At 45.7% G+C, this 15834-nt stretch overlaps 1 protein-coding gene across 1 annotated transcript in view; it reads left to right on the top strand.

The window, feature by feature from the left end:
* Positions 1-1982, top strand: part of shq1 (SHQ1, H/ACA ribonucleoprotein assembly factor) — a 37952-nt gene extending 35970 nt beyond the window's left edge. The window contains exon 12 of the mRNA XM_080774945.1: positions 851-1982. Within this exon, the coding sequence (XP_080631071.1) occupies positions 851-1517 (667 nt within the window). The 3' untranslated portion in view covers positions 1518-1982. The remainder of the gene's footprint in view (positions 1-850) is intronic.
* The last annotated feature ends 13852 nt before the right edge of the window (positions 1983-15834 follow it).

Raw genomic sequence — 15834 nt, 5'->3', positions numbered from 1 at the left:
GGATGAAGCTGACAAGAGAAATGTTGAAAACACTAGATCATCCCAGACTTGGCTGTCTAAAATTCATATTGCGCGTGCAGCTTTTCCCTGATGTGCAGCATCCACAGATTGCCAAGAAAATATCCCTGAAAAGGAGCTTCTGATACTTGGTGGCCACTCAAGAAGCTACTGGGTCCTTAAATGTCATTATGACAATCATTAAAATGGCAATCATGTACAGTATGAAAGACTCTTGACGTCCGCAATCATCAGAGCCCGCCGGCATCCACCAGCCATACTGCGCTCGGTCTAGCAGCAGCCAATTTAGTTTAGCCTCTCAGGGCTGCTGTTCGTGCGCATGCATGGAGCCCTGCACGTCTGTAATCCTCTCAGTCTCTTATCACCTCTCGCAGTGAGAGCGGCAGTGGGGGAAGGAGAGTGATGCCGGAGTTATCTGCTGAGCCCATCATCTCCCTACATCATTAAACATCTATATTTCCATATTTCATTGAGCTTTTCCTCCCAAACGCCTCTGAAAAAGGCAGCCTACTTAGCATTCAGATGAGAATGGGATTGGGGTAATGGGTATTAGATTTGTAGATGGTTATCCCATGTCTTTAGCACGGCATGCAGTCGTTCAATTGGCTCCACTGTCTCACATGCAGCCACGCTGATTAAGTTGTACTACATTACATCTCTTCCATTTCTCTCATCCATGCTGTACAAAATATATCTTTAAATGGGAGGGTGGGTGGTTAGGTTCATTTTACCCGCAACTTTATCTCTCTCCTGTGCGGAACCCCTTGAACGAGACGGTTCATCTCAAGGGGTTATTCCCTAATAAAGAATTTCAACACACTGTCTCTCACAGGTCCAGAAAGGTGACAGCCCTGGCCGGTCCTTTGCAGAAAATCTCCCGGTGTAAAAAAGACTTGGGTCTGGAGCTAGACGAGCTGGAGCAAGCAGCAGCCATGGTGGAGAAAGAGAAAGAGGAAGATGAAGAACAGAGGAGTAGATCCAGCGGTCCTCAGACCCTCGCCGGTGACTGCAGCAGCCACAGTGACTCCAGCAGCAGCAGCAATGACTCGTCCGAAGAGAGCGACGACTCTGAGGCTGACAGGCAAGGCTGCACTCACTCAGCCGAGGGAGGGGGTGCAGGGGGTGGAGGGAGAGGAGGAGAGAAAGCCAAGGCCAGCCCTCCTCCACTCCAGCCCCGGCCCTTGCACGCCTCCCCCACTCCCCTCCCCCGGCAGCCACCCCCGACCACTGTAACATTATCAGCAGGGAGGAAACCCGAGCCCCTGATACAGGAGCTGGGAGAGCAGGTTGCGGAGGAGCTGTGGATCTCCCAGGCTCAGCCTCGTGCCGGACATACCGGTGACGACGGGAGCGCAACAGAGGCGGAGAGAAGCGGCTCACAGCTCGCCGCCACCGCCGCCAGCAGCGCTGGAACGTTCCTAGAGCTGTGTCCTCGCAGGAACCCTTTGCTAGTTGTCAAAACAGAGAGGGATCTTGACGAGGATGACATAATCGGCTAATGGACCTTATGACAGGTGTGTATGTGACAGCTTGTTGAACACTGGGCTGTAAGCCCAGTGCTGATGATGATGCAGACAGAGTAGGAATAAAGGTGAGTCATGTTTTGTGCGTGTATATTTTACTCTAAGTTGGTTCTTTGATGAGTTTCATAATTATGTTTCTGTCAATGTCACATCTATACTGCTTAGTTAAATTGTGAAATGAATTTTTAACATAAAGGAAGTTTATTTTGTACAGCAATTAAAATGGACTTAAATTGTCTTATCAGCAAGCTGTATCATGCCTTTGCTAATATAATGTAACACAATGTGCCATATGCATTTAAAACATCTATGTCATGACTAAATTTTAATGTACTGTACTTCCTCCTGCACTTATTTGTAGGGGTGCAACAGTGAAGTAATTGATTGATTAATTTGATAAAAATTGATTTGGGCAAGACATTATAGCCGATTAAAAAAAAAAAAAAAAAAAAAAAAAATGTTTCTCCATTAATGCCCACAGTTTTCACTATTGCCTTTCGTTTCAAAATCCATTTCCTTCTGGAAACTGTATAGGCAAAGCACTCACCGAGCGCCATTGATTGAAGCAGAGAGAAGAGACTGTGCCGGCGCTAAAAAGAGGGGTGAGCGGAGCGCCGCGCGGGAGTGATTGATTCATCTGGCATGAATGGAGGCGCGCCGTTGACACAGCTCAATATCATCAGCTGTGTCTAGCAGGCGAGAGAAAACAAACAAGGAAGCACATGTCAGGCAGATAGATGAGGGCTGTGCGCTGGGGCTGCAGCACGGGAGCCGTTTGTTTGAGATAAGAGCGCCCCAGGGCCGAGGGGGGGGGGGGGGGGGGGGGACTCAGGGTTCAGTCGAGAGCAGGCAAAGGCTATCTGCCACTCAGTCCTGAAGACAACGCATTACAGTAATGTTTGTATTAGCAATTGACTACATTTTGGTTAGGGAAATTTTCCCATTTCGAACATAAACCACATGTTTCCCTTCCTGAGAGTAAAATGAGGGGTAAATTGGTCTGGTTAGGTGTAATTGAGGGCAAAACAAATGACTCGAATGACCTACATTTCGTAGAAGCACAAAAGGTATCGCGGCTTGGGAAGCTCATAACTCAGGTGTAAGTGGGTGAGGGAAGTGATTGATCATGTGTGGCCACAGCATATAGCCCCCCGCATCTTTTCAAGGAGATTTCTCTCCTGTGTGAATGAATGAAGGGAGCCGAGGACGGAGCCACTGGTGATGATGGCTTCTTAGCCAGGTGGTCTCTGTGGTATTGTGGTAGCCGAGATGAGATGGATGGCGCGGTTAAGCGCCTCCCAAGCAGAGGCAGCCTCCCAAGAGTGAGCGCCATCATGCCTGTGACTGAGATGAGTTACAACACCAGAGTCGAACCCATTTTAAACTCCCTTTCATTCTGGGGGACACAAGTCCAGGGACTGTGTCGGCCCTGCAGGCATGGCTTTCTCTCCCCAGCCGAGTTTCACATTGATTAAGTGACAGTGGGCTCCGATGCCGTTTTTCATCTTAAAGTGGCCTACGTATTCCCCCATTAGCTCAGCCGTCAAGGCACTCGGCCGAGGGAGTCTCAGCCAAGCTTGGCACTTCAGTCTCTTCTTCTGCAATTAATACTCTCGTGGAGAGACATTTTTCAACAGAGTAGACTACAACTGTATTCTAATGAATGTGGTTGATAAATTCTGCAAGGCATTAATTCATGGAATGTGTATGCACTATTTTGACTTGGATTTGATAAATTGGCTCTCCTAGACTCCTACTCTAGTAGAGAGTGTGCCTTTTTAACCTCGGAGGTCTGGAAATTGCAGTAATGTGGCCCAGGTATAATTTGCACCAACTGCCCTCAGAATGCCTTTGCCTTGTTTAATTAGCCTACCGGCGCTTAAAAGTGTAATGTGTGAGAAAAATGGGATTAACAACACCATCTGTCTCACCCTCATGAGCACTTCACCATTATGAGCTGACAAAAGAGTTCGACATCACAGAGATTAAATGGGCATGTGAGCCAAGGAGATGTAGGCCTGTCTTGTACCACAGAGAAGGTCATCGGTAGACTCTTCCATAAATACAACACTGTAGGTCAATAGCGAAAAGTTCTACCAGCTTGTAGATCAGCTATTTTAGCTGTGAAATGTATTCATTTAAATTAATGTACCGGTATTCATTTTACTATGAATGCTGCCTTGCACCATGGCAGCATTCAATTAAGTATCCCATATTCCCGTGGTAGTGAATGGAAATTTCTGAATGATCTCTTTACAGCTAATATTATGCTCCCTTGTTTTCATTTCCAATGGAAGGCACCCTCTCCCTACAGACGGGGAGGGAGGGAGAGAGAGTGAGGACAGGACCTCGTAGTTGATTGTAATAGAAAACTCAATCTCCTCTCCCCTTCCTGAGAGGCAAAGTGATTCTGGTGCTTGAAAAGATTAATAGCCCTCAAGAAGAAATGAATCAGGTGCTCTCCAGGGCTTGACTCCTCCAATGGGCGTACAAATAGAATTCCTTTTGTGCTCTCCCTTATTTGCGCGGCTGTGTCGCCTGCACAGCTCCGCTGTCCCTTTGTGGCCCTAAGCGCTGGATGGTGTTGCTTAAGGCTTGGCAGGCGAAGAGCCGACGGCCATGCAGCTCCAGCGCTCCTGAAGAGAACCAGGTGTTGACGTTCCTTTCTACGGCTCATTTGTAGGCTGTGCGCCTGGAATGACTGGCATATGGAAATGAGGGAGTCAGTGCATGGGATGTGTCAGTATCTCTAAAGGCAGATAGCATTGACAGGAGGAGATCTAAATGAGGTATTTCCATTGCACTTAATCACAAAAACAATAACCCCCTCCCCCCCTCATGTTCAGTGTGTATGCGTGTGTTGACAGCGCCGGTATCCACTTGTCCTTGGCTGCGCTGCCTGACTGATTCACTCTAATTGGTGTGAGTAATGTCTGTTAAATCACTCCTTAACCCTCAGTGGACGTATTCTGTCGGGTCACTTAATGCTGCAAATTATTTCTGCCATGCTAGGACTGTGTGCCTTTTGTGTGCATATGAGAGAGGTCCTCAATCTCGTCTTGTAAGTATGCAGTGACCTATGGGTGACTGCATATATATGCATATATATGGATGCATATATATGGATGAGCACAGTGGTCTCAAAGAGCAGCCATGCAGGGATGTGCCCGCTAGATCACCATTCACCGCTAGATAGTACAACACTAGAGTGCATGTGTTTGTTCCAACGCACTAAGAGTCCAACCGGTATTAGTCCGACACCCTACCCCCAAACCCTAACCTCACAGAGAAGCCACAGGTGAGTTTTAACCTGCAACGAATGTCAGGAGCCACGGGTGAGTTTTAACCAGCCATGCATGTGTCGTAACCGTCGGACTCACGCATGTGTATAGACTGTTGCACAACGGCCCAACATCAGCAGAGACTCGGCACCCAGCTGGGTAGAGAAGTGGGCCTGGGTTTCACACCGCAGCTGAGTTTGATACTACTCCTGGAAGTAATGAACTGTGTCAGGGCCTCCATTGTCCCTTCGGTTTTCAAGAGTACGCTGCTCTTATTGGTTGGCAAAGTCGGTCTCCATAAATAGTTCCCATGTCCCTTCAAAATGTATTGCAACATCCCAGTGCTGGCAAAGTTGGTCATCCAGAAATGTCCCACAGTCTATTGAAATGCATTACAACATCCCAGTGCCGGAGAGAAAGTCACCACAAAGTTTCCATAAGTTGCCACAAACTCTCCATTCAGGGCTCTACACTAGAACCACAGGGGGAAAAGAAGCAAACATGCATGAGGTCATACGGCCACAGGTTTCATTCCATGGAACTCCCACCTGCAGCCCGCAGCTCTAAATGTAAGCATGACATGCTTGATGAACAACAGAAAGAGCTGCACTCTTCTATAGACTTAGATAATGGACCTGTGCCATCCAGCCATGAAGACATGAAGCCTCTACGGTACACCATGTCATGCACTTTTAATCATACATACACAGCAGGTCTGTTGAGATTACTCTTCTATTTGACATGCTTAGAGCACTTCCGTCTCAATGGCAAATCCTGACGTTTTAATCTGAGCTGGTTCAAGCTAAGGCATGCATGTGTCAAGAAAACAAAACAGGCAAAAAAGCTTGTTTTATGTTTGTTTTCATAGCAAAAGCAGCTGTCAAACATGATTAATATTTCAGCATGCGACAGTGCTGGAGGGAGTCAGTAAGTGTTAGGGGAGGTGGAAACAACATGCTGACTCTTTCTGCATTTCTTGCTGGCCCGCTCTTCTTCCTTCGCAGTAAAATCCTCAGTGTTAATTGTTACAAATGGATGAATGAACACAGATCACGGCCACCTTTACTCTTTTCAGTGCCCTGAGAGCTAAAATAACCTGACAGGATGAAAGTTGAACTGGGTAAAGTTTATGTGGCGGTGCCAAGCTCTTTGCTTCCTTTAAAGCTGTGGTGTATCATGAAGGTGTACATGGTTCAGTACGTTTTTCTATCAGATAAGCCTCAGGGGCAGCATTTGTTCTGTATTGTGTCCAGGGGACTAGGGCCTTCTGACCCCATGAAGTACATACCCCCCCACACACACACACACACACACACACACACACCTCCCTCTGCACAGAAGCGGGCTGAGCCCCCCTCTAATGATGCCTCACAGACATTAGCATGTTGCTAACAGGCAGGGAACAAAGGCTCTTTCCCCACCCGCACCCGCTCCGCAGACGAGACTCCCCTGACACTACCAACACAAGCTTTTGACAGATGTAAAGCCTGCACTCACACACACACACACACACACACACACACACACACACACACACAGAAACACAATAACATGCTCTCTGCTTCTTTAAACTCACAGCGCTCCCATTGACATGAGCTGAGCAAACAAAACACATGGACTTTCCTCTCTGATAAATAGCCTGTAGAGCAGAAAAACAAGACTTCATTCTGCCATCTTCTGACTCCACTTGTCTCATGTACTCTTCAACCAATTCTCGCAATCTCTCCGCAGTCCGCACTTCCTTTCCTCTGCTCCTCTCTCACACTCTCTCACTCAAATGCACACATTAGAGCCTCACTCTCACTTGTGGCCTTATTGTTTTCTTCTACCAAATCTCTTTAACACATATCGATTCTTTGGTTACATGTTGTGCCATTCGTGCAGTTAAAGCATCACATGGAACAGGTTTCACTGAGCTTTATTTCAGGTTCTTTATTTTCAGGAGTTACTAAGCAGGATCATTCTCACACTATATCCTTACTCTTACTTTTTGTATACCCTTAAACCTGACACATTCATTCTTTCAACATCTACAGTATATCTGTATAAATGCACCAAGTCTCTGTAAGTCTGTCTGTCTGTGTGTAATCCATGTAACTCGAGAACCGTTCGCCCCACCGACTTCAAATTCAACATGCACGTTCCACACCACCACAGGGGGTGCAGTGGCCAAAAAAGCCTCTGCACGGGCTCTGAACAGGGCCCCTGCCCACTGTGCCCAGGGTCCATATATGGAGCTGGCTTGTTCTGACATCATTATGACGTCTGCATATACTCCATATTTGGGCATGCCTGACAAAGAACTCCATATATGGGCATAAAAGGGACACAGACATAGTATCTGGGTGGCCGGGGCCACACAGTAGATCACAACATGACCGAATACCATGGGTACCTATTACAGTAGACTGTTTTATCTTCAATGTTTCAAACAAATTCAGAAAGAACGAACAGCTGTCTGCTCAGACTCCAACATAACCATGACTATGTCTAGAATTTGTATTCCTCAAATGTATAATACACGGAAACTAAGCATATATGCAAAGCAACACATTAAGAATGGTTCAAGATTTTATCTGTTACATCTCTTACTAGTACACAAGAGTAATGTGCTTTGATTTTGGCACCTAGACAAATGACAAATGATTAGCATATAGCAATACACCCGGTGTAACCCATGGGAGAAAGAAAGAGAATGAAAAATACATCCTACAAATGCTGCTATTTGTCCCAAAGTCACTGCAAAAGATTACAAGATTGCTGCTATTTGTCTCAAAAAGCTTTATACCCTGTAATTTATATATATATATTACATATAACATGTAGGCTACTTACATTTCATACTGTACTGTATAACAACGTAATGTGACAGCTCTTTTTACACAATGCTTTACCCCCTCCAACTGTATATACTTGATTATACTTTGGCATAATCAAGCCAATAAAGAAAGCTCATTTGAATTGAATTGTATGGTGTTACACCAAAAGTGGTGTCTCTGAACCACCTGCCACATTCCAATCCGTCCTGTGGAGCTGTAGGCCGTGGGCAAGCAGCTTTAAAGATTGATTTGGTGCTCTCATTGACTTCAATATTAATGTGTGTTTATTATGCAGTGACAACCCCCCCCCCCCCCTCTGAAATTTGCCAGGAGCCACCACCGCTACAGAACAATTAGGGCTAGGTCTTACAGCATGTGCCGTGGGGCCAGACCTACACCCTTGCAGCAGTCCTAAGCGCCTCTCCATTTCCCCCAAGCACACATCACAAGAGCCTGCACACACAACCCCCCTGGGACGCTGTGTATGAAAGCAGATCCCCGTACGTGACGCTATGCCGAGGCTGTCAGCTCGTCACGCATTGGCACTCTGCGATTCAATCGCTGCACTCCGGCATCGTTGAGAGGTGTAGATTACATCTGCACGGTAAACTGCTGTGCCTCCCAGCAGAGCAGACACACACCGTGTGTGTGTGTGTGTGTGTGTGTGTGTGTGTGTGTGTGTGCGAGGGGGGTTTCCAAAAGGAGACAGAGGCGTCTGTGAAAGGTGTCACACGGCTTTAGTTCAAAGTTGCTCCTTGACCTCACCAAACTCATCTATGGGCAAGACTTGAGGCTAATGAAATGCACAAATTAAATATGCAGAGGCTATTAACACAAGAGACAGGAACAAGGGGTTGAGTGACGGGGACGTCATCGCTTCAAGTGCATTACAGAACACAGGCTTTCCTGTTCTGCTCCTGTCTGCCATAATGTGACTGGCAGTTTGTGGAATTTTCCTGACAGACTACCCCTATAGTACGCTAATGGTGTATCGCTACTACATCGTATCAAGCCCTGGAAACCGTGTCAGATCAGATAAGGAGCACTAATGGCTAATAAAACTATATGGAGGCTGGCTGTTAGTTGTTTAGTGGCTCTCCTCTGAAAGGGAAAGGAGCACATTGGCCATCAAGCTCTTACATAAATGTTAATAAGGTTACTGGTCCATTTACTCATAGAGCTAGGCCGTCAACCCCTGAACCCTGGCAAAGTGGCTGCTTGAACTGACCTTAAGCTGCTCCAAATGGCGTGGGAGATGATAATGAATAATACAACTGTTGGCTGAATAGGCCGGGACATTCTACAAATGTTCAGTTTGGCTGTATTTCCATGTTCTTGGAGAGTTTGATTTGTAGATGGAAGTTAAGCCATATTTGCCATGAAATCCTGAATGTATAGTAGGCTATATGCCATACGTTATTATCCTAAATTACCCTCATATTTAATTAGCACGTGCTGTCGTTCTGTGTAAGAAAAGCTCAGACAACTAATTTGAGAGTAAGAAAATATCTTCAAATCCAGTGAATTACTATGTAAACAAAACCGATGGTAACAGCTTTACAATAATAGAGGATGCAACATGTTATTAAGGATTTACAGTAGCTTATGAGACAGCCAGTCAGCTCCGGTCCTCTGGCAACATGAGTACTGCTGGTTTTACATCCTACCGTGAAGTTTATTGCATTCACATGAGCTCTTGTAATTCTTGCTGTCTAATCATGGACTACTTAGACCTGGTAGGATAAAAACCCAGCAGGTTCCCAAGGACTGGAGTAGGGAACCAGCACTCTAACCTCAGTGGATATACATTGGGATTTGCACCTGGGCTAAAAGTGTGTCCCACACTAATATATCCCAGGCCTGAGCGCGCGGCATAACCCTAACGTGCGCTAATCTCTCTGACACGAAATCAATGAGGCGCCCACCCACACATCATTCATCTCTCGCAGTTGAATGCAGGCTCCTAGCTTGCTCTCCAGCCAGGAAGAGACTGTGGCCTGCCTGCACACATCTGTGGGATGTTAGCATCATTTGTGGATTTATGAGTGTGTCGAAGAACCACGAACACACATACTTGCATGCCTTCCCTTTGCCGGGGTAGTGCCAGGACACTGCATAATACTATACTATAAATTATTAAATACCAAAACTCTGATAGAAGCTTGGGTTGTACATCTATATGGGGCATGATATAAGTAAAATTATTGTTGATCATCTTTATCTGTTGCTTCAGTGCTCTGTGAGTGGGTAACTGTATGTAAATAATACATTGGGGCATATCATCTGTTTAAAGTCCGCTTTCCAGGCACCGCTGGGTTGGACTGGATCCTGACTATGGCTTTCTTCCACCAGGAACGGTCCATGGCCAGTGGCCACCTCATGGTCGATTCTGAGTGCTTTCATGTCAGCAAACACAGTCGCCGGCCAGTGAGTCTTGTCCCCTTTAGGTTCATTGACATTTCTTCACCCACGCATTCTCTTCTTTCCTTGCCATGTGTTCGTATAGTAAGGAGAGGCAGACTGTATACCATGGCAGTCTGCCTCTCCTCACCACATCCACTATGCCCTCCAGACTGTACCATGGCAGTCTGCCTCTCCTCACCACATCCACTATGCCCTCCACTCCCATCCTCTGTCTCAGCTATGCACTCCCTCGGTGACACACCACACATCATCCTCATCTGGGCTCTGTACAGCCTCTCTTCATGCTCCACCGTCGCGGCCCATGTCTCACGTCCATACATCATGCCACTGAGTACATATACAATGTTGAAAGAGTAATGTGCTTTTCACCAGTTAGCTGGGTGACCATAATGATTGCTTGATAATTACATTTGGGCTCAGAAGCTCTCAGATTGGAACCATTCATATTTCTGTCACATTAACTTTCTCTGCATGTAATAACGGGCCAATAGAAAAAAGGAGCACATAAATTCTTTCAGCATGGGAAACGAATCCCAACATGCATAATAAGCAAGAAACAGAAAACGTGTGCCTCAAAAACATGTATGAATCCTGGTTTGTCATTGGATAGTGGACTGACTATCGACTCTCTCTGAAAAGTAGACTATTCTAAAGGCCTTTGTGTCCACCAAAATGAATAACCAGTGTAAAGTTAAGGGAATTTGTTCTTATCTGTGAGTAGATTATCTCCCTCCAGAGTCACCATGGCTTTGACACACTTGTTTAGGAGACAGCAATGTTACACTCAGGTATAGAACCTTGCTCAGTATTCAACTCTAGCAGCACATTCCATATTGGATGACAACTAAAGACAGACATCCGCGAATAGATCTATGGGAATATGATGGGCTCCGTCTGAGAGGGAGAGATAGATGGAATACGAGTGAGAGAGAAGGATACATTAGAGTGGCTGGTGCCAACACTGATGCTGCTTTGCAGAGTGAGCCTCTTTCTTGGTGATGCACATCTTGGCAGTCTCACATCCAGCCTGCTGGAGAGAGCAGGAACGTGAGAGCCAGACGGCACTGTGATTCGTGACAAGCTCTAATCGCAAACAGACCTCGATTCTGGAGCGCCGTTTTGAGAGAAAACAAGCATCTTGTCATTCTCCCAAGTTCGTGGGATGATGTCAATTTAGAACTTTTGCAGAGAAAGTAACTAGCTGGTTTCTCTGGGGGACATGGAGAGACATGAATCAGATTGAACTGACACAATAGCTAACCAATGTCCACGGCTTTCACAGATGAGCTGGACTTAGTGCTCAGACAATGCGTGACCGTATATTGTACATATTATGTGTACATGAGTGCACTCAGCAGAAGAATGGAAGCCTTGTGCGACTTTTTTTATTCATTGCAGTTACATGCATCAGCACAATGCACATGAACTGCCCTTAGGCATGTTTTTACTGTGCAAACACTCGCTCCACTGGACAAGCCGCAACCTCCTCTAACGTGATGGATCAGTGGGCTGTGTAAAAACCTGCTCTCTCTTGACAGAGCCGATTAACTCTTAATGGTGTGTTTCTCCTCACATGACAGCTTTCGTCACAATATTATGACCACATAGTGTTCATCCTATGGGGAATCATTAGAGGGATGCATGTGTAATTATTGGTCTAATGTTTTCTCTCTATTGATATGCATTATGCATATAGCTCAGGGAAATGTGTAGATTCCTTGTTAACATGTAGTGTTTCACCTACATCAATTCAGCTTAAATATCAGCTCCTTGCTGGAAAATTGCTGCTGGTGTTAAAACAATGTTAGTATAAAATGAATATTCAGCATCTGAGCATATTGCTAAACCCAAACCCCACAGTCATTTGGACAACTATAGTCAAATAATGTATTATTATAGGAGACATTCATTTTAAAACCGTTCCCGGAACTCTTTTAAAATGACCCCGTTTGGGAGAATAAGCCTTGGGAACCCATACTTCCGAGCGATGTGGCTCGATGGTCAGGCCTATCCTGTTTCTGTTCACAAGTACGCCTACTAGACATCATGCTAGTACAGGTATGTCACAGTATAGGGACTAACCCCCAATCCAAAGTTCCAAACCTTGATGCTGAGTGCCAAGCAGGGTGGCATTGGTACAATTTTTTTAGTTTATAGTATGAGTCCGCTGGGACTTGAACCCCGACCACAAGGCCACTGAGCTAGTCATTTTCTGGGAATAGGAGCGGAGCTTCAACCGTCTCTCTCCGTCTCTCTCTCTCTCTCGTCCTCAGACGAGCCCTCCATCGTCACTTTCAGTCATCCCGGTTCTCCATACATCTGGCCAGCTTATTGGTGCTTTGCACTCCTGTGTCTTTCTTGAGTACATCCACGTATGTTAATCTCCTCGTGGCGTACGACCGTTGTTAAATTATTAGTCCACCAGTGTTGTTGTAACTGATAAACAGTACCCACCCCAAATCTTTGCCACAGTCCTTTTGCAAATAAGAACACCACTGGATTGTTTGTGCCTGTTGTAATGTGTGGCTGTATTCTTACATTTCTGCAAGGCAGATAAAAGTGTACAGACACATTTTAGGAGATGAAAACAGTCTCACTTGTTGTCATGGTCATATGATAAGAAATTAAGTTTAGCGATGCATAATCTGCCATCTGATGTGGACATACCGGTACTTTGTTTTGGGTTAGGGTTAGCTAATTTAATTTGAACTTTAACCAGGACATTGGACTGTAAATTGTTTCTAGGGGGGGGGGCTCCCCAAGCGGGTGGTCTGTGTGTCCTCCCCCAGAAATCTTTGAACAGAGTAGATGTAATTTCCTGTGTTCTGGTGAATTTGGGGAGTTTGGTCATTTTGTGTGTGTGTGTGTGTGTGTGTGTGTGTGTGTGTGTGTGTGTGTGTGTGTGTGTGTGTGTGTGTGTGTGTGTGCGCGCGCATGTGCATGTATTACATGCGGAAATTTATGACAGTTGTAATTTTGCCAGTAATGACATGCCAAAAATAGGGATGCTAGGTTAAAGTCGTTAAGGAAGTATAATAAGCTTTCTGCAGTGAACACACGTCTTGACTCTTTAATTGGTTTTGGCAACGGCTTGATTTATTTGCATGCTTGCCTAAATCAAAGCTAAACTGTATATTACATGTTTTAAACAAGCTCTTAATTGAATCACAGGTATTTACCTCATGTGGTTTTAATAGTTCCAATTCTACCACCACCCCAGTAGACAGCAAAGGGAAACCTCTTACCCATGGAGAGGAAAATCCAGTTGTATTAACAAGTCAATGAGAAACTCACGCATGTATAATTTCACAGAGAGCACATCTGACCTTTGTTAATGATGTCACTCAAAGCTGCAGGTGGTGTTTTCTGTTGCTGCCAAATTAACTCCCCAGGGACCAACCATGAATTGCTGCGCCAGCTGATTCCTTCTGAGGAGAAGTAAGCATAGACTAGAAGGAAGAACAGAGACTCAATCGAGATAAAAACATGGGAAAAAAGCACAGATTGTCATATTCTGTTTTCATCAGAATTCTGAAGCTTCTTGCTTATTTTGTGCTTTTTTTTGGTCCTTTTTGTTCACCATTTATGTTCAAACAACCCAATCCAGGGACTGAAATTCCTGTGTTTTGGCATGCAAATGTTTTTCATTTGTGAGTGCTCATCTGTGCATAGTTTGCATACAGTAGAAATTCCATCTCATCTAGTGGTGAGCAGAGAAAGAGAGAGAGAGAGAGAGAGAGCAGAAGAAGAGCATACCATGCTTCTATACGTTCCCAGGCACTTTGTGTTGTAGCTCCCCTGTGATGGATCACACCTGAGATTGTTTCTCTTATCTTAAAATTACCTTGACAACCTGGCTTCACAACCTGGAGTACAGTTTCTTCTGAGGCAGAATAATGTTTTGGGGATATAGAGATATTTTATTCCAACCATCACATTTCCTAGTTTCCCTTTTACTGCATTTTTTTGTACAACTCCAATCTCCTGCGACCACCTTACTCAATCTCCATTTTCTCCCTTCCTCTCATCACCTGCTGACTCACTCTCTCTTTCTCACTCCCGTCTCTGTCTCTCCCAAGATTGTACTATTATTCTCTGTCTCCGCTGCGTTGTACACTTATCACATCCAGTGTCGTGAGAATCAAATGTGAAGACTGGCTGCGTTCTCGCTGCTTAAACGTCCCCATAATGGAGCCCAAGGGTATCTGAAATTGAGTGTGAAGACTACATCAAGGTCATTTACTCCACCCTGCACGAAAGTGATGGATGTCTTGTCTGATTGCTCCATTTGGCTGCCCTACTTGGATAGGGGGGTGGGGGGGCGGTTCATATCCCATGGCACTGTCCTTATGGGTGAATGTTGCGTTTCCATGGATGGCCAGTAAGCCACTCCGAAGGTGATGAATGTTACCCCCATCCCTCTGGGCATATACTGTATAATAGCTACTAGAGCCAAGGGAGGGTATCATTCTGCATCATGACTCTTGAGTAAACATTCTGTAGGGGGTTGTAAAAATGAACATATTGATTGCTGGATGGATGGCGCTCCGTCTGTCAATGCACTAATCTGCCAAATTGACTGCGTCTCTCTGAGCACTGTGCAGCTCCAAACAGCTGGATCCAGTCACAAAAAACCATAAACACCAGCCATAGTTGGCTGGAACCTCTCCCAAGAGCCTGTGATTTATAATCCATCGGATTGTGTGTACACTTGTGGGAATTACTATATAAGAGTTACCGGACATTCAAGGCCACCTTTCACTATTTCCATACACTGGCATCAAGGAGGGAAATATGATATGGAAAATCTGCGACATGTGATAACCATTTAGTCTGGTCCCACACAGGACATCCCCTTTCACCATTACTGTTATGAAGCCTGTAGAATATGTCAGTAATGTCTTTGTATCTGATTGAACTTAATAAACAAAAAAGAGATTCCATACTATAGGCATGTCAATCACCTTAAACTGCATGACAGCTCAAACGAGAGCGATTCTCACATTCTGCCGCAATTAGGCGATGTGCATTTCTTCTGTGAGAAATTATGTTCATTGACACGTGTGAAAATGTGCAAATAGATGTGCTGTCACACTTGTGCGCGACAGGCAGGCAAGTGAAGCGTGGTTGTCTTATTCTTCATGCAATGTTATGCTTGAAAGTTAACAAAGCGTGAGATTGGGCCGTGCCTCTGTGCTGCACATTCTCAGCTTCCAGGCCTTTTGTTCTGCAGCCCTTTGTGGAGTCTGCCCTGAATTCATTGAAACTCTCCACTGCTGAGAGCTGAAGGAGCTGCATGCACGTGCGCACGTGCACGCACACACACACACACACACACACACACACACACACACACACACACACGCACACAAACATACACAATGCACAAAGACTGAAGCGCTGCCAGCATTTCGTGGGATAATCTACCTTCCTGAAGGTTTGGCGAGGCAGCGAACCCCCACTCCATTTGCTCCTCTGCCTCCCTCCCCCTTATCGGCCCAGTGTATGCGGCATGTGGTTTCCTGCCAACTTCTGGGAGCTGTGTGCAGCCTCTCCAAACAGGAACACGCATGAAGACATTCCAGCACTGAAGGAAACTGTCCTCAGCCACCCTCCCATCCCCGCCCCGTCCAATCCCCAAGACACTTCAGCACATCCACCCTCCCATCCCCGCCCCGTCCAATCCCCAAGACACTTCAGCACATCCCACACAACCCTCAACTCCTCGGGGGCTCCACCACTGGACAATCAGTGCACACAAACACTCTC

Source organism: Protomyctophum bolini, assembly GCF_963924005.1.
Source record: "Protomyctophum bolini genome assembly, chromosome: 2".
Taxonomy (NCBI): Eukaryota; Metazoa; Chordata; class Actinopteri; order Myctophiformes; family Myctophidae; genus Protomyctophum; species Protomyctophum bolini.
This window is presented reverse-complemented; position numbering and strand designations above follow the sequence as displayed.